The 21537-nt window shown below is 39.0% G+C and overlaps 1 protein-coding gene across 1 annotated transcript in view; it reads left to right on the top strand.

The window, feature by feature from the left end:
- The first annotated feature begins 5492 nt into the window (after positions 1–5492).
- The window catches only part of LOC116872819 (zinc finger protein 420-like), a 31021-nt gene continuing 14976 nt past the window's right edge, over positions 5493–21537 (top strand). The window contains exons 1-2 of the mRNA XM_032866345.1: positions 5493–5918; positions 6194–6439. Of these exons, the coding sequence (XP_032722236.1) occupies positions 5493–5918; positions 6194–6439 (672 nt within the window). The remainder of the gene's footprint in view (positions 5919–6193; positions 6440–21537) is intronic.

Below are 21537 nucleotides of genomic sequence, written 5' to 3'. Positions count from 1 at the left end.
ACCTAGTAGTGGACTTGCTGGGATATATGGTAATTCCCCATTTAACTTCTGGAGGAACTGCCCAAGTTTTATAGAGTAGCTGCACCATTTTACATTCCCACCAGCAACCTATGAGGGTTCCAGTTTCTCCACATCCTCACTAACACTTGTATTTTCCATTTTGTTGATTATAACCATCCTCTTATGTGTAAAGTTGTATCTCATTGTGGTTTTGACTTGCATTTTCCCTGGTGACTAATAAGGTTGAGCATCTTTACATGTGCTTATTGTCCATTTGCATAGCTTCTTTGGAGAAATGTTTATTGACATGCTTCGCCCATTTTTAAACTGAATCATTTGGCCTGTACTGTTGGACAAGTAGAATTCTCTTTTTTAAAGATTTTATTTATTTATTTGATAGTCAGAGGTCACAGGTAGGCGGAGAGTTAGGCAGAGAGAGGGGGCAGGAAGCAGGCTCCCCGCTGAGCAGAGAGCCTGATGCGGGGCTTGATCCCAGGACCCTGAGATCATGACCTGAGCTGAAGGCAGAGGCTTAACCCACTGAGCCACCCAGGCGCCCCAACAAGTAGAGTTCTTGATTCCACCTCCCACCTCCACCCAAACCTGTTCTTTCTTATTCTCTGGACTTGAGCAGGATGTTAGTTTCTTAGTTCAAAACCCAAGCACTCTTAGTTGATTCCTTGCCGTCCCTCATCTTCCTACTGTCTTTCAGATACATCATACTTGGATTTGATTTACATCAAATTTAAAATTGAATTCTCTTATTGTGGTAGAACCTAATCACGGTTTGAAAAATAAGTAAAAACAGGGGCGCTTGGGTGGCTCAGTGGGTTAGGCCTCTGCCTTCAGCTCAGGTCATGATCTCAGGGTCCTGGGATTGAGTCCCACATTGGGCTCTCTGCTCGGCGGGGAGCCTGCTTCCTCCTCTCTCTCTCTGCCTGCCTCTCTGCCTACTTGTGATCTCTCTCTGTCAAATAAATAAATAATTTTTTTTAAAAGAAAAATAAGTACAAAGCAGTACTTTATTACAAATTGATAATAAGTTATTCTATTCTTCTTATGATTTCTAAGTAGGTATTTAAAAAAATAAATTGACCAGATTAAATATTGATTACATTTTATTGTTTTTATTTTAATTTAAGCTTTAAAAACAATGGTTCTGTTGTATTTAATTTTTATAAGTTCTTTAAGGGAAAATGCCAACATACACAAAAATTTAGAGAACAGTTTAATAAACTCCTGGATGAAGAGTAATAAAGAGTAATAACGAATAAACTTGTTCACATATTTTCTTTTTTTTTAAATTTAATTAATTTATTTATTTGACAGACAGAAATTACAAGGAGGCAGAGAGGCAGGCAGAGAGAGAGGGGGAAGCAGGCTCCCCGCTGAGCAGAGAGCCGATGCAGGGCTTGATCCCAGGACCCTGGGATCATAACCTGAGCCGAAGTCAGAGGCTTAACCCACTGAGCCACCCAGGCGCCCCCATATATTCTCAATAATTATCAGTGTTTTTCCAATCTTATGTCTTTCTCCTCTCTCTTCCTTTATTTGTTCTCTAGAGTTTTTTGTTTGTATGTTTTTTGTTTTTAAGTAGACTCCATGCCCAGTGTCGAGCCCACTGTGGGGCTTGAATTTACAACCTTGAGATCAAGACCTGCCATGAGACAGACCAGGATTCAGATGCTAAACCAACTGAGCCACTGTTCTCCAGAGTATTTTAAAGCAAACCCCATAAACGAAATTTCATCAGTATATGCTTGTTTTGCAGATTTTTGTTTTCATTTCAGGAACTAATACTGGTTTTCCCTTTAGTGGTTTCCTCTTAAATAATTTCTTTAAGTAAAAGAGTTGTTAAAACTATTAAGTCAAAAATAGTGTGAGTGACATGCAGCTATGTAAAAATTGTGAAAACACTAAATGAATAAATGATGTCTGAGCATTATTCCGAGAGTACGAACAGTTCCTTGAATTTGCCATGTTCTTTTTCATGTCCTCATCTCATTTTTCTTTACTCCTTTCTCCATCTAGAATGATCTTTCTCCCTCCTCCATATCTTACTGGAGTTTACACTATTCGTTTTTAACATTTCAGAAAAAGTATTTTATCTTTACTTAAATTTTTTTTACCTTTTTCATTATTCATTTTGCATAACTGTCTATCTTCTATAAAACCCATCTCAACCTCCCAAAATAGAATCATTTCTTCTTTCCCATTCCTATTTAACACCCAATAGCATTTATATATTTATTTTTTTTTCTCCATCTACTAGTCTGTAAACTTCCTGTTTACAGGAATTTGTATTGTATACAAATTGTATACAAACACATTTGTATTCTGACCATCAGATAATGCTGGTTGTGTTGTGGCCTAATAGGTGCTTCTTGCTGGAAAGAGAGGATGAATGGTTCTCAGTAGTAGAGTTTTTCTAATAGGAGTTCTGCTTCTCCCACATAGTAAAACTGGCCTTATTGTAAACATCTTCTTTAATGTATTATGAGGAACTCTGCATAATTAAGCATCTTTCACATATTACCGAGTGTTTTTCACTTTAGATTGAACAGGAATGTCCTGTGGCCGGGATTTGTGTCATTCAAGGATATGACTGTGGACTTCACTTGGGAGGTGTGGCAGCAGCTGGACTCTGTTCAGGGAAACCTGTGCAGGGATGTGCTGTTAGAGAACTATAGCAACCTTGTTTCAGTAGGTAAGAATACCTTCTCTCAAAGGGTACTGGGTATTAGTTATCTGCAGCTGCATAACAATTACTTTAAAACTTAGTGGCTTAAAACAAACGATTTTGGGACGCCTAGGTGGCTCAGTCAGTTGGGCCACTGCCTTTGGCCTGGGTCATGATCCCAGGGTCCTGGGATCGAGTCCTGCATTGGGCTCCTTGCTCAGCAGGGAGCCTGCTTCTCTGCCTGCCTCTGCCTGCCACTCTGCCTGCTTGTGCTCTCTCTCTCTCTCTCTCTCTCTCTGACAAATAAATAAATAAATAAATAAAATCTAAAAAAAAAAAACCAACCATGTTTTTTACTAACAATTTCTATAGGTCAGGAGTTTGGAAGGGCTTAGCTGCCTGGTTCTGGCTTGCGGTCTCCCATGTGGTTGTAATCAGATGTTAGCAGGGGCCGCTGTCACCTGAAGCTTGCTGGCAGTGCAGGATCCATTTCGAAGATAACTCACTCACATGGCTGTTAACAGGAGCCTTCAGCTCCTTCCTGTCCATAGGCAAGAGATCTCAGTTTCTCACGATATGACAAACTTCCCCAGATAGAGTGATCCAGGAGAGCCAGAAGGAAGTCACAGTGCCTTTTTGTGATCAGGTCTCTGAAATCACATACTGACCTCTACCGTATTGTGTTTATTAGAAATAGTTACTGAGTCCAGCCCATGCTTAAGGGAACGAGAGGACTTCTTGAAGGGAAGAGTGCCAAGGAATTTATGAACATATATTAAATCTACCATAGTACCCGATTGATTGCCTTTCCTTTCTTATTTACTAAAAGCTGCTGAGTCTCTGCATGTTTAATGAGCTTCATTTCAAGCTACAAAGGTCAAAAGAATATTGATTTTGAGTACTAAATACTCCAGTGGACTTGGGTGAAAAGAGAATGGGTGCTGCATCCTGCTCATTCTTTTTTTTTTTTTTTAAGATTTTATTTATTTATTTGACAGAGATCACAAGTAAGCAGAGAGGCAGGCAGAGAGAGAGAGGAGGAAGCAGGCTCCCTGCGGAGCAGAAAGCCTGACACGGGGCTCGATTCCAGGACCCTGGGATCATGACCTGAGCCGAAGGCAGAGGCTTTAACCCACTGAGCCATCCAGGTGCCCCGTTCTTCTCATTCTTTGAGGGTTAAAAACTATGGGCTGTGCCCAAGTTCTTAGTTTTCATAGATTAATTGAAATAGAGCATATATAGTAAAGTGCTCAAATCTTAATTATGCAGACTGATGCATCTTTTTCCTGTGTTATTTAATCACTGCCCAGATCAAGGTAAAAACATTTCAAGCACCCTAGTAGGCTCCCTTCAACCCCTCCTCAGAGATAAATACTTATGGCTTCTATCAGTGTAGATTAGTTTTGTCTGTTCTTGAACTTCATGTAAGTGTAACCACTGTAATTGTCTGGCATCTTTCATTTACCATAGTTTCTGTGAAATTCATCCATGTTTTTGCACATGACAATATTTGTTTCTCCTTACTGTTGCATCATATTCCATTTAATGAGGATAGGGTAGTTCATCAACTTACCCATTCTACTGTTGATAGTTATTTAGCTTGTTTAAGATTTGAGTCATTGAATAAAGCTGTTATGAGCATTATTTTTCTTTTTCTTTTTCTTTTTTTCTTTTTACTTTTTTAATGTTCGTTTTTGTTGTTGTTGTTGTTATGGACATTCTAATATGCATCTTCTAGGGGAAATAAGCATTTTATTTTTATTGGATATTTACATAGGAGAAGAATTTCTGGGTCATGGGCACATGTATGTTTAACTTTAGTAGATACTATCAGATGATATTCCATAGAGGTTATATCAGTTTATTTCCTACTAGCAATGTATGAGAGTTCCATCAACATCTGGTTATACTAGTCTTTTTAATTTTAGCTATGCTGGTGCATATATGGTGGGCTTGAGTTCTAGGATGGTTGGATGTCCACTAATGCCCATGTCCTGTATCATTTGCCATAAACAGGGTGTCAGTTCCAATATAATCTTATTGAAGCAAGGAGATCCACGGATGAAGGAGGAAGAAATCTCAAGTTGGGCCTATTCAGGTAAGTAAGAAACTAGCATATGGGAAACAAGGACGTAAGATTAATACTGATTAAGGAGACATTTATCTTTGAAATATTTTTTAAGAAATCATTCTTTAAGGCCATAGATGTCTAGAAATGGCTGAAGACAGTTGGTGTGGGATTATCAGTTACCTAAATAACACTGCTACGTATCTAACACCCATGCAGTCCATTTTCTTTGCTTAACTTTTAGAGAGAGAGGTAACCCCCTTATCTATACTTTGGATCTTATTTATGCACAGGTCATTTAGGACTTTTTTTAATTAAATTTTTTTATTTTTTTATAAAATTATAATGTATTTTTAGCCTCAGGGGTACGGGTCTGTGAATCGCCAGGTTTACACACTTCACAGCACTCACCCTAGCACATACCTTCCCCAATGTCCATAACCCCACCCCCCTTTCCCGACCCCCCTCCCCCAGCAACCCTCAGTTTGTTTTGTGAGATTAAGAGTCACTTATGGTTTGTCTCCCTCCCAATCCCATCTTGTTTCATTTATTCTTTTCCTACCCCCCAGACCCCCCACATTGCATCTCCACTTCTTCATATCAGGGAGACCAAGACAAGTTTTTGAGCCAAGTTGAATTCATTAACAATAAGCCACTAACTAAGGAGGTAGACCATGAATGTAACAATGTACTGGGGAAAGGAATCATCTGAACAGAACATCTAGTGAACACATCAGAGCCTTCATGCAGAAGTCACACCTCTTTGTTCAACTGAAAATTCTAACCAGTGAGAAATCATATAAATGTATTCAGTGTGGGAAAGCCTTCAGTGGAAAATCAGGACTCACTGTACATCAGAGGATTCATACTGGGCATAAACCATACAAATGTAATGAATGTGAAAAAGCCTTTATTCAGAAGTCACAACTCACTGTACATCAGAGAACTCATACAGGAGAGAACCCCTATGAATGTAGTCAATGTGGGAAAGCATTCATCCAGAGGTCAAACCTCATTATTAATCAGAGGATTCACACAGGGGGAAAAAACCCCTATGAATGCAATGAATGTGGGAAAGTTTTCATCAAGAAGTCAACACTTAGTGTTCATCAAAGAATTCATACTGGGGAGAAACCATATGAATGCAGACTATGGAAAAACTTTCATCTGGTGGTCACAGCTCATTGTACATCAGAGAGTTCATACTGGGGAGAAACCCTATGTATGTAATGAGTGTGGAAAAGCCTTCAACAGGAAGTCAGAACTAACTGTACATCACAGAATTCACACTGGAGAGAAACCATTTGAGTGTAGTGAATGTAAAAAAGCCTCCATTCAAAAGTCATCTCATTGTGCATCGGAGAACTCACCCTGGGGACAAAGGATATCAATGCTGTGATTGTGGGAAGGCCTTTATCCAGAGCTCACAGTTTATTGAACTTCAGAGAATTACTACTGGGGAGAAACCCTATGAATGTAGTGAATGCAGAAAAGCTTTTACCCAGAAATCACAACTCATTGTGCATCAAAGAATCCATACTGGAATGAAGCTATATGAATGCATTGAGTGTGGAAAAGCCTTTAGTAAGAAGTCACACCTCACTGCACCTCATAGAATACACACTGGAGAAAGATCCTATGAATGTAATAATTGTAGGAAAGCTTTCAGCAAGAAGTCTACTCTCATTATTCCTCAGAGAATTCATATGGAACAGAAACCCTTTTAATGGAATGAGAAAATTTTAATTCAATGATTAAAATTTCATCACACATCATAGAATTCATGAAGTCTAAAAACTTTATGAATATACTAAACATGGAAAGCCTTCAACAATAGCTCCCCAACTATCAATCACCAGAAAATTTATATTGAGAGGCAACTTTGAAAAATCATGTTTCCAAAAAATTACATTAGACATCATGGTTCAGGCCTAATAGCAAAAGTTTTTTTAGAGTATGGTAGAAAATTCTCAACCACATGTGCTTGGCTTGATCACTGTGTGGTACAAATTTTTTAAATGGATGAGTACAGTTGATGCTTGAACAACATGGATTAGGGTTCCCTTGTACAGTTGAAAATTCATGTATAACTTTTAATGTTCCAAAAACTTAACTACTAATAATCTATTATTGACTGGAAGCTTTACTGGTAGCATAAACATTCTATCAACACATATTTTTATGTCATATGTATTGCATATTGTGTTCTTCCAATTAAATGAGCTAGAGAAAAGGTGTTATTAAGAAAGTCATAAGGAAGAAAAAAATACATTTAGATTACTGTACTGTATTAATAAAAAAAAACCCCATGGACCTGCACTGTTGAAATCTGGTTGTTCAAGAGTCAACTGCAAATAGATTAATCAGGAAAACAAAGTGATGACTATATGTGATCATTCTACAAGTTTTGTAGAAATGGCATTCATAACCCAAATTATGTGTCATTTGGAAGTGAATATGGATATTTGCACCTGTCTTACTTCCCATACTGAATGATACCATTTTCCCCACATCTTAAAAAACATAAAAGGACAAAATGTAACTAAATTACAGATAGCTTTTCCTCCACTCTTTCTTAATGTGTATAGAATTAATGGAAGATGAAGCCAGTGCATTTATAGAGACATCAAAAGTTAGTAGTAGAGGGGCACCTGGGTGGCTCTGTTGGTTAAGTGTCTGACTCTTGATTTCAGATCAGGTCATGTTCTGAGTCATGGGATCAAGCCCCACATTGGGCTTCATGCTCAGGAGGGAGTCTTCTTTAGATTCTCTCTAGCTCCCTCTGCTCCTCCCCCCATGAGCTCTCTCCTTCTCTCTCAAATAAATCTTTTTAAAAAGGTAGTAGACTTTTAAAAATATCACTTGGTATAAAGCATACAGAGTTAAGAGAGACATCAAACAACAGGCAAAAAAAAGAAAAAGTGAAATAAGTCTTGATCAATTGGAGTGTATTCCCGAATGTAGTATTTTCTTTAAATATCTGATTATCCAACCATATAATTAAATTATTTTTTGATAAGGGGAAAAACATAATTTCCATAGATGCAGAAAAAACATTTGACAAAATTCAACATCCATTTGTGATGAAAACTTTCAACAAATGATCAACAGATGGTAACTTCTCTACTTCAACCATTTTTACGGGTTTTTTCTACATAAGATTAGAAACAAAGCAAAAATATCTGTCCTCATTTAAAAAAAAAGATATTTATTTATTCCAGAGAGAGAGAGAGAGAGCGAGAGAGCGAGCATGGGTGGGGAGGAGGAGAGAGAGAGGGACAAACAGACTCCATACTGAGTGTGGAGCTCAACTCGGGACTCAAACCCAAGACCCCAACATCATGACCTGAGCTAAACCAAGAGTCAGATGCTTAACTGACTGAGCCACCCAGGCGCCCCCTCATTTTTATTTAACGGTGTAATAGAAGTCCTGGCCAATGTAGTAAGCAAAGAAAAAAAAAATAAGAAAGCATACAATTTGGGAAGGATGAAGTAAAACTTTCTTTATTCATAACAACCTGACCTTATATATTTAAAATCCTAAGGAATCTACAAAGTTTAAATAGTTTTTTTAAGACTTAAGATTTTATTTATTTGAGAGAGAGAGAGAACACAAGCAGAAGAAGGGGCAGAGGGACAAGCAGACTCCCCACTGAGCATGGGGCCAGACACAGGGCTCCATCCCAGGACCTTGAGATCATGAGCTGAGCTGAAGTCAGATGCTTAACTGACTGAGCCACCCAGGTGTCCCAAAGATTAAATCTCTCTCTCTCTCTCTCTCTTTTTTTTTTTTTGTTAATATTTTGATGCCAAGTTTTTGGGTTTTTTTTAAAGATTTTATTCATTTGACAGAGATCACAAGTAGGCAGACATGCAGAGAGAGAGAGGAAGGGAAGCAGGGTCTCTGCCAAGCAGAGAGTCCAATGCGGGGCTGGATCCCAGGACCCTGGGATCATGTCCTGAGAAGAAGGCAGAGGCTTTAACCCACTGAGCCACCCAGGTGCCCCAAAGATTAAATCTTATAAGTGAATTTTTCAAGTTCTTAAGAAAAAAGACCAAAATACAAAAGAAATAATTGTATGTGTACATATTAACAAGCAAATACTGAAAAATAAAATTTAATAATCCACTTAACAATACATCATAAACCATAAAAAAGGAATAAATTAACCAAAGCTTGGCTCTGAAAATTGCAAAGTATTGCTCACAGAAACTTTAAAACTAAGGAAATGGTGAGGTTGATCATCTTCCATGAACTGAATTATTCAGTGATGTTAATATGTCATTTGTCCCTACACTGATCTATTTTCAACACCAATCAAAAGCCCAACAGGCTTTTTTTTTTTTTAATAGAAATTGTATGGAAACCTGTATGGAAGTGCAAGAGCCAAAATAATACAGAAAATTAACAATGTTGGAGGACTTAAACACTATCTGACTTCAAGTATCATTCTAAGTGTAAAGACAAAGTGATATTGGCCAAGCATAAGACTAGATCAACAGAAGAGAATGTCCAGAAACAGGTACACACACGATTGATTTTTTAAGTAAACTTTCTGTTTGAAAATAATTTTAGAAAAGTTACAAAGATGGTAGAGAGAGTTTCCATATGCCGGCCACCTGGTTTCTTCTGATGTTCACATTTTAAAGTTACCATTGTACATTTGTGAAAACTAGAAAACTAACATATGTATATTAATATTAATCATATTTCAAGCTTTATTTGAATTCCACTATCCTTTTTCTGTCCTAGAATTCAGTGCAGAGATTTCACATAGAATTTAGTCATCATGTCTCCTTTGTCTCCTCTGGCCTGCAACTATTGATGGCTTAGTTAAATTTCTCCTTGAGACTGCTTCCTTGGCATCCGTTTTGTGTGGGTAAGTGGCCTGGAGGGGACTTGAACTGACACTAGCCCCTCCCTCAGGTGCATGCCTCAGATAGCAGAGTCACAGGTAAGTAGTCTTTCTGGTAAACAGTCTCTCCCGGGACTATGCATCCTTCCCTTAGATAAGACCCCTGCAACACTTACCAAAACCTCATTCTTTTTAGTTTGAATTGACCAATCTGGCCCTAGCCCAATAATCCCAAAGCACTACACCCTCAAGCCCTAGTAAAGCCATATGCTCCAACGCTTGCTGCTCACTCTCTGCCTGACTTAACCTCCCCTATGTGCCTCCTTGAGTGCGATGTACCTCCTCCAGGATCTGTGAGTAATAAACTTCTTTATTTCACTTTCCCTTGAATTCTTTGTTGAACTTTGCCTTGACATTTGACACCCCAGGACTGTACTTAAGAAATGTTAGCAAAAAAAAATCACAAAACTGACCTTTGTACTCTTTCCTGTTTTTCATGATTTTGTCCTTTTTGAGGAGTACTTCTCAGGCTTTTTGTAAAACGTCCCTCAGTTAAAAAAAAAAAAAAAAAGTGGCCATTTTAGGAGGTGTGTAGTAGTGTTACTTTGTGGTTTTAATTTGCATTTCCCTAAAATCTAATGATGCTGAGCATCTTTATGTGTGTTTATTGGCAATTTGTTTATCTACGTTGGTGAAGTTTCCAAATCTGGTGCTCATTTTAAAAAATCAAATCATTAGTTTTTTTTATTATGGAGTGATATTAAGTTCTCTCTATCAGATATATTTTGCAAATGCTTTCTTCCTATCTGTGGCTTGTCTTTTCAATTTCTAAGCAGTCTCTTCAGAGGAGGAAAGCTTTTCATTTTGATAAGTCCAGTTTATCAATTTTTCCTTTTATGGTTTGTGCTTTTTGTGTTCAAGAAATCTTTGCCTAAATTAAAGTCATAAAGATTTTTTTTTAAAGATTTTATTTATTTATTTAACAGACAGAGATCACAGGTAGGCAGAGAGGCAGACGGGAGGAAGCAGGCTCCCCACGCAGCAGAGAGCCCGATGTGGGGCTCGATCCCAGGACCCTGGGATCATGACCCGAGCCGAAGGCAGAGGCTTTAACCCACTGAACCACCCAGGCGCCCCAAAGTCATAAAGATTTTTTCCCCTTTGTTTTCTTCTAGAGATTTTTTTAGTTTTAGCTCCTACATTTATGTTTAAGAGCCCTATTTAGTTAATTTTAATATATTTGTGAATTAAAATTGAAGTACATATTTTTGCATAGAGATATGCAATTGATTAACACCATTTTCCAAAAAAAAAAGATTATCCTTTTCTATTGAATTACCACTGTCAGAAATTAAATATATATATATGTATATATATATATACATATATATATATATTTACTCTTTTTTCCTCTGATATTTATATCTATCCTTACCACATTGTACTTTTTCTCTAGTTTTCTGTTGTGTTGAAATAAACTTTATTCTTCTTTTTTCATGATCATTATGCATATTTTAGACCCTTTGCATTTTTACATCATGTTAGAATCAGCTTGTCAATTTCTACAAAGAAACCTGAAGAGATTTGATTTAGATTTAATTAAACATATAAATCTATTTGGAGATAACCCTCTCTGCAATTTGAATTTTCCTTTCCATGGGCACGATATATCCCTCTACTTATTTGGTCTTTAATTTCTCTGTGTAGTGTTTGTAGTATTCAACCTGCAACCTTACACATATTGTATTGAATTTTCTCTAAGAATTTCACGTTTGAGATATATTAGAAGGAGGAGAAGGAATCAGTAAGTGAATTTAGTAAGGTTATAGAATAGAAGTAATACAGTAATTGTATTTTATATACTAACAATGAGAAGTTTGTGGCGGCTGGGTGGCTCAGTTGGTTAAGCGACTGCCTTTGGCTCAGGTCATGATCTTAGGATTCTGGGATCCAGCCCTATGTCTGGCTCCCTGTACAGTGGGGAATCTACTTCTCCCTCTGCCCCTCCCCCCGCTCATACCCCCCACCCCTGAAATAAATAAAATCTTGAAAAAAAAAAAAGAATTTTGAGTTGAAATGAAAATAAAATACCATTACAAAGGGTCTAGAATATGCATACCAGTCCTGAAAAAAAGCCCCAAATCCCAACGAAGAATGGGGCTGACTGTGAGACTTACTTTTAAAATACTGTGTCTATACCAGTGTTAATAGTGATTATGTCTTTGTTAAGGAATTCCATCTAGTTTGGGGTTGTTTTTTTCCCGCCATTTTTAGCTTGTTGAATAAAAGATTATATTCATCTATTAATATAATGAATAGGCGTTCCTTTTATGAAAAGGTTAACGAAAAACCTGCATCCCTTCGGATTCATATTTGCCTGTTGCGAAAGAAAAAAGTTTTCTTCCATCCTTTTTTCCTTTTTACTTAAATAACGGAAGAAGGCCACCCCAGCTTGCAAGTAGCCAGGAGACAGAAAGGCAACTTCCGAAGCAGGTAGGAGATGCCGCTCGCGGACGCCCGGCCTTTGCAGAGCGTGCTGGGAAATGTAGTTCTAGGCGGCCGCGTGCGCAGGCGCGCTTCCTGGCTTGCGGGGTAGGGGGCCTCTGGATAGTCGGGGGACGTTCATTTCTCTTGGCCTGTTGTGATTGTTCTTTCCCTGACGCCTGCACCCGGGCGGTAATTGGGGAGGGACCTCCGCTCAGGACACCTCACGACCCCGGGGCGGGGGTGGGGCAGAGGCGCGAGGGGCCTGGAAAGCGCGTCTTCCAGGCTCAGGGGCGGGGGCGGAAGAAAGATGGGAGAATTGGAGGTCCGGGTTCACGTCTGAGTTCAGTGCAAGCGGGTCACCTGGTCTCCGCATTGGGTTTTAGCGGGTATAGGGCTGTGTCTGGATTAGGGGGAGGCAGAGCTCTGGCTGGGCATCCCAGCCCTAAGGGTCGCGGTTTGGGCTGTCACTTGTGGGTTGGGAGCTGGGGGTAGGTCACGAGCAGGGAGCGTGGGGCTGCGGGTGTTTTGGCTGTGCTGGGATCAGATACTCAAAGGCGCAGGGATGGCCGCTCCAGACCTTGTTTGGGAATTAGAGAAAAACTGATCTAGGAACTTAGTAGCACCCCCAACCCCCCAAATGTAGGATCTAGGTCTTCTGACATCCATTTCTTTGCTCTTTCTTCTGAAAAGCAGTTTCTTCAGAAATTTTTTGGTTTGTTGTTTTGTAGGCAAATTTCTGAAGTCTCTTCTGTAAGGAGCTGTGGAATTGCTTCCCTACTTTCTGTGGGCTATGAAGAGCAGTGATTGTTCGGATTCACATCTAGATAGTCAGATAGGGTTCCCATAAAGACAATCCTGATTTCTCAACGCCCTTGTCTTTTACAGCTCTGCCTTCTCAGGTCTCTAGTTGACTAGGCAAGATGGCATTAAGAAGAAAGATCTGACCACATAGTCTTGGTGAGCAAAACTTTCAAGGCCAATTTGTACCTTAAGCTGGTTTTAATTTCTAAAGTGCCTACCTGAAGTTTGAAAAATCACATGTAGTTAAATATCCTTTGAAATTTCCTTAAACTGCTCATAATTTATATGTACACATTAATGTATGCAATTATGCAGTAATACATGTATAAATGTACCCAAATATGTTCTTTACTTTTTTATAAGACAACCGTTTTTAAAAGATTTTATTTATTTATTTGAGGGAGAGAGGGATTGAGAGAATGAGTGGAGAGGCAGAAGGAGAAGCAGACTCCCCATAGAGCAGTGATCCTGATGGGGGACTCAATCCCTGGACCCTAGGATCAGAGCCAGGGCTGAAGGCAGACACCTAACTGACTGAGCCACCTAGGCACTCCCCAAATATATTCTTTAAATATTGCAATAACTCCTAGTGTAACAAGATGCTCACTCATGAGAAGCGTGTGAGACTTGAGACTGAGGAAACAGCAGACTTTTCCATCTCACACTTCACTCCAGGTGGCATACTTTCTTGAGCCTGTCTGGCGACTCTGTGCACATAAAACATACAACTAAATCTTAATGCAACTTGGTTTTACTTTTTCTTTCCTGAAATATCATCTCTTTGCCCAGCGGGAAGAAAGGTCTTCTTTCTTTCACTCATTGAATCAATGTTAATGGAGGGCCTGCTTTTTTGCCAGGTAATGTTTGAGGCGCTGGGGATACAGCAGTGAACAAAGCGAAGTCTCTTGTGTACACAGAACTAATGTCCAGGGTGGGCACACAGACAATAAACAAGTAAATATAAGTGTGTCAGATAGTGGCTTGCCAAGGAAACTACGCTAGAGTAACAGCCTTAGGGAGAGCCAAGGACAGCTGTTATTTCATGAATGTGACATTGAGTAGAGACTTTTTAAGAAAATGAGAAGGTGAGCATTGCACATATATGAGGTTGGGGTGGGGCTTCTTAGGCAGAGGGAACAGCAAATGCAAAGGCCCAGGGGTGCAAATGTGCTGAGCCTTTTTGCAGGCCATTGTGGACAGAAGAGTGAGTAACAGCATAGTAGATGTTGGGAAAGGTAAGAGGGGTCCAGATCACACAGGGCTGTGTAGGAATTTGGCTTTTACTCAAAGTGAGAGGAGAAGCCACAGGCAGTTGGCTATAGTAGTTATTGTTTAATCAGCTCTACTGCGGTATAATTTACATGCAATTTACCAATTTTTGTTGGAGGATTTTGAGGAGAGAAGTGATCCGGTTTGGCTTATATGTTATATATGTTATATATGATATGGCTCCTCCCATGCAGGAGCAGACATAGGACATTTAGTTAGGAACTAAGGCAGCAATCCAGGTGAAAGATGATTTCCCTGTTTTCTTTTCTTTTTTTTTTTTTTTTAAGATTTTATTTATTTATTTGACAGAGATCACAAGCAGGCAGAGAGGCAGGCAGGGGGTGGGGAGCAGGCTTCTTGCGGAGCGGAGAGCCCGATATGGGGCTGGATCCCAGGATCCTGAGATCATGACCTGAGCTGAAGGCTTAACCCACTGAGCCACGCAGGTGCCCCTATTTCCCTGTTTTCTTTACTCTCCTGTTCCTGCCAACTATGTGGCAGTAACTAACACGTTACTCACATCAGACCTCCAGGTCCTTCCCCATGATCACCCTCCGCTGATGATCCTGCTTCCTGTTTCACTGAGAGAAGAGAACAGCCAGAAAAGAACTTCCAAAGGCTCTCCACCCTCACATTCACCAACCTTTCTAGAAGTATTTCCATGTAGTCTTTCCTCTCATTTATGGCCAACCCCTCTACTTGTGCATTAGATCCCACTTCTTCTCATGTACCCAGACCAGTGTCTGGGATAATCATTGGGTAAAATTCTTGGTAGTTCTGTTGTTCATACATTTTTTTTTTAAATAGATATATCAAGAACAGTAATTTTTCCAGAAAAATTCAAATGCAGGTTTAAAAAATTATAAATGATATATTATCCACCAACACTGTTATGCCTTGGAAGAAATCTCTACAGTTATTTCGTGCTTCTATCGTTCTTGAGTTCCAAGGGATTTCTGTTCGAAGAGCTCAACTATGCCCTCTTGAAACAGCTAAATGTTTAGGATTTCCTTCTCTTCCAAGTGTGCCTCATTTTCAGTTTAGTTTATTTCAAACATAGAAAAGACAAGACACCTTAGCCAATTCTCATAGCTTTGATGTTTGTATTATCAGCTTGGGCTAAGACCATTGAAATGCATATTGATTTCAATTGTGTACAGATCCCATTGTCATTTGTGAGTGGAGATTTGCTTAACAGGCATTAAAGTTGCATGTGTCAACTGGGAGGCTGTCCATTTAAAATGTTTACAGCTGGGCACCTGGGTGTCTCAGTGGGTTAAAGCCTTTGCCTTCAGCTCAGGTCATGATCCTGGGGTCTTGGGATGGAGCCCCACGTCATCGGGCTCTCTGCTCAGTTGGGAGCCTGCTCCCCTCCCCCTGCCCCGCCTGCCTCTCTGCCTACTTGTGATCTCTGTCAAATAATAAATAAAACCTAAAAAAAAATGTTTACAGCTGTCTACCTGTTTGATTAAAAATGGACACATTTTTATGTTCATCAGTATTTCAACACTTAATTTATAATGTAGTCATGTCTTTAGAAAGATTCAGGAAAACTTGAATAGCCCATTGCTAAGACCTCTAAACCCCTGATTTTTAAATAATATTTATCTCTGGATTTGACTGATAATTCAGAATATACTTTTGGTCATTCTTGTCATTTTCTTCTCATAAGTAGTGCTTGGACGATTTTTAACGGAGAGAAATAATTCCGAACTTGAGAATGGGAGAGAGGCTATAGTGCTAGCGCTGCCCGTGGCTAGCTGTGTGACCTTAGGCCAATTTCTTAACTCCTGCTGGCTTGAATTGTGTCTTGGGCAAACTAGGGAATTAGTTGTCATGTTTCCCAAACCTCTTTCTAGCTCAAATGCCTGGTACCGTGACCTTGTTTGCAAAGTTCTGAAGGTAAAAGCCTATAGCATCTGGTCCTGTGTTCATCTTCTCGTCTCTACTTATCTAACAATATCAGAGTCAGTCCCCCCAAAAGCCCAAAGAATTCACAGTTAGATGATCTGAGGAACATGGCAAGGATTAGAACAGTCACTATCTTTGCCTGGCTGAATTGTGGGGATGCTGAGTTGAGAGAACAGTAACCACAGAGAGTTTTAATGACAGATGTCAGGTCACCAGTATACTAGGAAGAGAGACAGGGTCTATGATGACATTTTTGGGGGGTTGTCATGGGTTCTGTCTGGCTGCTCAGATCCAGAAATCTCACAGGTTCAGCAACAGCAGAGGTATGGTTTAGAATTCAGAGATGCAGGCTTCCAGAAACTAAGCTGAAAAAGGAATAAATATCAGTTTGTAGAATTTAATCAACAGGTACTCAAGAAACATCCAAAATGCACCCTACCAAGTACATGGGGCTTTAAAAAAAAAAAAATCGGTGATTATAGTCCTTGCTCAGAAATAGGAAAGCTGACCACAGGAAGCATTAACTCTAAACTTCCTTTGCAGTTAGAAGATGTTCCATAAATGCTGGGTTGAAAAATCTAATTACTGGTGGTTTAGCTGTAGGTAGGTCTGCGTAGAAGGGGGACAGATCAGATGAGATTTTAGGATCCTAATCGTGTTCACTCTGAATTTTTTATGGTAATATCATAAAACAGTCTGTATACTTTGACTCTTAAGACATAGGGAAAAATAGCGTCTTAAGTCATACTTATTTAAGGGAGCAGGTGTAACTGGCATCATGCTATTGTATGAAGGCCACTGGACTGGGAATCGAGAGAAGTCTCACTCACTCAAGAAATATTTATTGGATGTATGATACATGCCAGGTTCTATGTGTGGAGCTAAAGACAGACGAGTAAGTTAGTGTCACCGTCCTCAAGAAGATTATGCTCTAGGAAGGAAAAGAGAACATTGAAAGTAGAACACTGAAGTATAATAAAGATAATAATAGAGGAAGTATAATGTGCCACAGGTTAATTTTTGCTGGTAACATAATTATTATTAAAATATATGATTCGAACAAAGATAAATTTGGTGATTGTAATGAGACTTTAATACATATAAATAAGTGCGCTTTTCAAAAAAAATCCCCTTCCTGAAAGGCTATTGCAGTTTAAAAACCCACTTAATGTTGTATGAGAGCACCCATTTCCCCACATACGTAAGCAATACTGGATATTATCTGTATTTTAATATTTTTGCCAATCTGATGTTTGAAAAATGAGGTCTCATTTTAATTTGTGTTCCCATGATTAAAAGTGAGGTTGAAAATCTTTTCATTTGTTTTGGCCATTTGTGTTTCTTCTGTAATTTTCCTGTTTGTTTTCTTTGCTCACATTTGTATTGCATTATATTTTTTCCTAATTGACTTGTAGAAATTCTATATAATACAGCTAATAATCCTTTTGTTTTATTAAGTTGTGAATATTTACTCCCAGAATGGCTTTTCTCTTAGTTTCATTGATTGCCTTGTAGGTTTGCATAGTCAGATCTGAGTCTTTTTCTATATAACCTCCAGGTTTTACCTTTTTAAGGGACTTTCCCACTGCAAGATTATAAAAATATTTTTCTGATATGTTTTCTGGTTATTTTAATGTTTCACTCTAATTCACCAATAATTTAAGGCAGTTATGTTAACTTTATTTTTTCCCTCAATGGATAGGCCCTTGTCCTAAGATCATTTATTGAATCTCCATCTTTCCCCAAATATTTGACATGCCACATTTATCATGCATTACATCCCTAAAAAGAGTGGGCCTATTTCTAGGCTCATTATTCATTTTCATAATTTTTTCTGTCTGTTCTTGTGTCAGGACTACCCTGTTTCAATAAACCTACTGTATATTTTGTTACATAGTACGGATGCATTCCCATTTGGCCTCATTTTGTTCTTGTTTAGAAAAATACATATTCTATAAGTAAAATTGGGAGGCATATCAGTTTTGTAGGGCTGCTTTAGCAAAATACCACAAAGTGGGTGGCTTAAAACAATAGAGATGTATTGTCCCATAGTTCTGGAGGCTGGGAGTCCAAAATCCAGGTGTCAGGAGGGCCATGCTGTGTCTAAAACCTGTATGGGAATCCTTACTTCTGGCAGTTTGCCCTCAGTCTCTGGCATTTCTTGCTTACAGCTACATAACTATCTCCGCTTTCATTGTCCCAGTGTGTCTGTGTCTTCATATGACTTAAAAGGGGCTTACCCTACTCTAGTATGACCTCATCTCTATGTATCTGCACGGACAACTCTTTCCAAGTAAGGTCACATTCTGAGGTCCTGGGGGTTAGGACTTCGGCATATTCGGGTGGGGAGGGGTACCTTCAACTCACAAGAGAGCGCTGGCATTTTTAAGATATTGAGTCTTTCCATCCAGAAACATGCCTTTTCAGTTGGTTCTCTTTAACTGCTGAGAAGTGAGCAGAGGGTTGCTGTTTTGAGGTGACCATGCCTATTTTCTTACACTGCTTTTTTTTTTTTTTTAAGATTTTATTTACTTATCAGATAGAGATCACAAGTAGGCAGAGAGGCAGGCAGAGAGATGGGGAAGCAGGCTCCCTGCTGAGCAGAGAGCCTGATGCAGGGCTCATCCCAGGACCCTGAGATCATGACCTGAGCCGAAGGCAGAGGCTTTAACCCACTGAGCGACCCAGGTGCCCCTCTTACACTGCTTTTAAGATTTTTTTTTTTGTCCCTGATTTTCAGAAGTTTGACTATGATATCCTTGGATGTGCTTTTCTTTGTATTTAGCTTGCTTTTGGCTTAGGACTTCTTGAATCTATGAGTCATCAGTTAGGAAAATCTTCCATCCTTATTCCTTTACGTACTGCAATGTTCTCATTCTCTCCTCTTGTTTTGCTTCTTTGTACTCTCAACAGATACGTAGTGTCGCCAAATAATGCACTTTTTTTTTTTAAATAAAAAGAGATTTATTGCAAGTATTCACTGCTCATGAAATTCAAGATTTATTTCAAGTACACAGAAAATGAAATCTGTTCTACTCTCTACTCTGGGCAGGTTTAACCCTCAGATGATAGTACAGATAAGTAGATCAAACTAATTCACAGTTGACTACTTTACTGCAGTCGCAGCTCAATTTATACAAGGCTCCTGGAGAAAACCCTTCTCTTCGGTCCATGGTTAGTTTCAAGCAGTGTTCTTGACAAGGAGTGAAACATGGTTATGTAACTGCATTATTTATCATCCACTTAGACTTCGACAGAGACTATGGGAGAAGTAACAGATCAATGGTACCCAGAAGACTCTCCATAATACAGGCTTATGTTAACTCTCAAATTTCAAATTACTTTGCTTGCTTACTTTTTTCCTATGTAATTAACTCCTCTCATACATCTTCTTGGCCTCTTTTTTATATTCTTCTTACTTTATTCTCATGTAATTTTTCTATAATATTATCATTGGTGTGGGAAAAGATTCCTGTGTCCAGGACAAAAAGAATGGGTTATGCACCCTCATCCATTTGGTCAAACTGTAGCTATAATTGTGAGGTTTCATTTCAGTTCATGCAAATGTTCTCCAGTTCCCCTTTTATTAGTTTGACTATTTCCATAATATTTGAAGGACTTGAAAATGTCCTCAACTTCACTGACAATCTATATTTTATTTTATTTTTTTATTTTTTTAATTTTTATTTTTATTTATTTATTTTTTTAATTTTATTTTTTATAAACATATATATATTTTTCCCCCAGGGGTACAGGTCTGTGAATCTCCAGGTTTACACATTTCACAGCACTCACCATAGCACATACCCTACCCAATGTCCATAACCCCACCCCCCCTACCCCCCTCCCCCCAGCAACCCTCAGTTTGTTTTGTGAGATTAAGAGTCACTTATGGTTTATCTCCCTCCCAATCCCATCTTGCTTCATTTACTCTTCTCCTACCCCCTTAACCCCCCATGTTGCATCTCCTCTCCCTCATATCAGGGAGATCATATGATAGTTGTCTTTCTCTGATTGACTTAGTTCGCTAAGCATGATACCCTCTAGTTCCATCCACGTTGTCGCAAATGGCAAAATTTCATTTCTTTTGATGGCTGCATAGTATTCCATTGTGTATATATACCACATCTTCTTTATCCATTCGTCTGTTGATGGACATCTGGGTTCTTTCCATAGTTTGGCTATTGTAGACATTGCTGCTATAAACATTCGGGTGCACGTGCCCCTTTGGATCACTACGTTTGTATCTTTAGGGTAAATACCCAGCAGTGCAATTGCTGGGTCATAGGGTAGTTCTATTTTCAACATTTTGAGGAACCTCCATGCTGTTTTCCAGAGTGGTTGCACCAGCTTGCATTCCCACCAACAGTGTAGGAGGGTTCCCCTTTCTCCTCATCCTCGCCAGCATCTGTCATTTCCTGACTTGTTAATTTTAGCCATTCTGACTGGTGTGAGGTGGTATCTCATTGTGGTTTTGATTTGTATTTCCCTGATGCCGAGTGATATGGAGCACTTTTTCATGTGTCTGTTGGCCATCTGGATGTCTTCTTTGCAGAAATGTCTGTTCATGTCTTCTGCCCATTTCTTGATTGGATTATTTGTTCTTTGGGTGTTGAGTTTGCTAAGTTCTTTATAGATTCTGGACACTAGCCCTTTATCTGATATGTCGTTTGCAAATATCTTCTCCCATTCTGTCAGTTGTCTTTTGGTTTTGTGAACTGTTTCCTTTGCTGTGCAAAAGCTTTTGATCTTGATAAAATCCCAATAGTTCATTTTTTCCCTTGCTTCCCTTGCCTTTGGCGATGTTCCTAGGAAGATGTTGCTGCGGCTGAGGTCGAAGAGGTTGCTGCCTGTGTTCTCCTCAAGGATTTTGATGGATTCCTTTCTCACATTGAGGTCCTTCATCCATTTTGAGTCTATTTTCGTGTGTGGTGTAAGGAAATGATCCAATTTCATTTTTCTGCATGTGGCTATCCAATTTTCCCAACACCATTTATTGAAGATGCTGTCTTTTTTCCATTGGACATTCTTTCCTGCTTTGTCGAAGATTAGTTGACCATAGAGTTGAGGGTCTATTTCTGGGCTCTCTATTCTGTTCCATTGATCTATGTGTCTGTTTTTGTGCCAGTACCATGCTGTCTTGATGATGACAGCTTTGTAATAGAGCTTGAAGTCCGGAATCGTGATGCCACCAACTTTGGCTTTCTTTTTCAATATTCCTTTGGCTATTCGCGGTCTTTTCTGGTTCCATATAAATTTTAGGATTATTTGTTCCATTTCTTTGAAAAAAATGGATGGTACTTTGATAGGAATTGCATTAAATGTGTAGATTGCTTTAGGTAGCATAGACATTTTCACAATATTTATTCTTCCAATCCAGGAGCATGGAACATTTTTCCATTTCTTTGTGTCTTCCTCAATTTCTTTCATGAGTACTTTATAGTTTTCTGTGTATAGATTCTTAG

The sequence above is a fragment of the Lontra canadensis genome, unplaced genomic scaffold (assembly GCF_010015895.1).
Source record: "Lontra canadensis isolate GAN:19392208 unplaced genomic scaffold, GSC_riverotter_1.0 scaffold30, whole genome shotgun sequence".
Taxonomy (NCBI): Eukaryota; Metazoa; Chordata; class Mammalia; order Carnivora; family Mustelidae; genus Lontra; species Lontra canadensis.
This window is presented reverse-complemented; position numbering and strand designations above follow the sequence as displayed.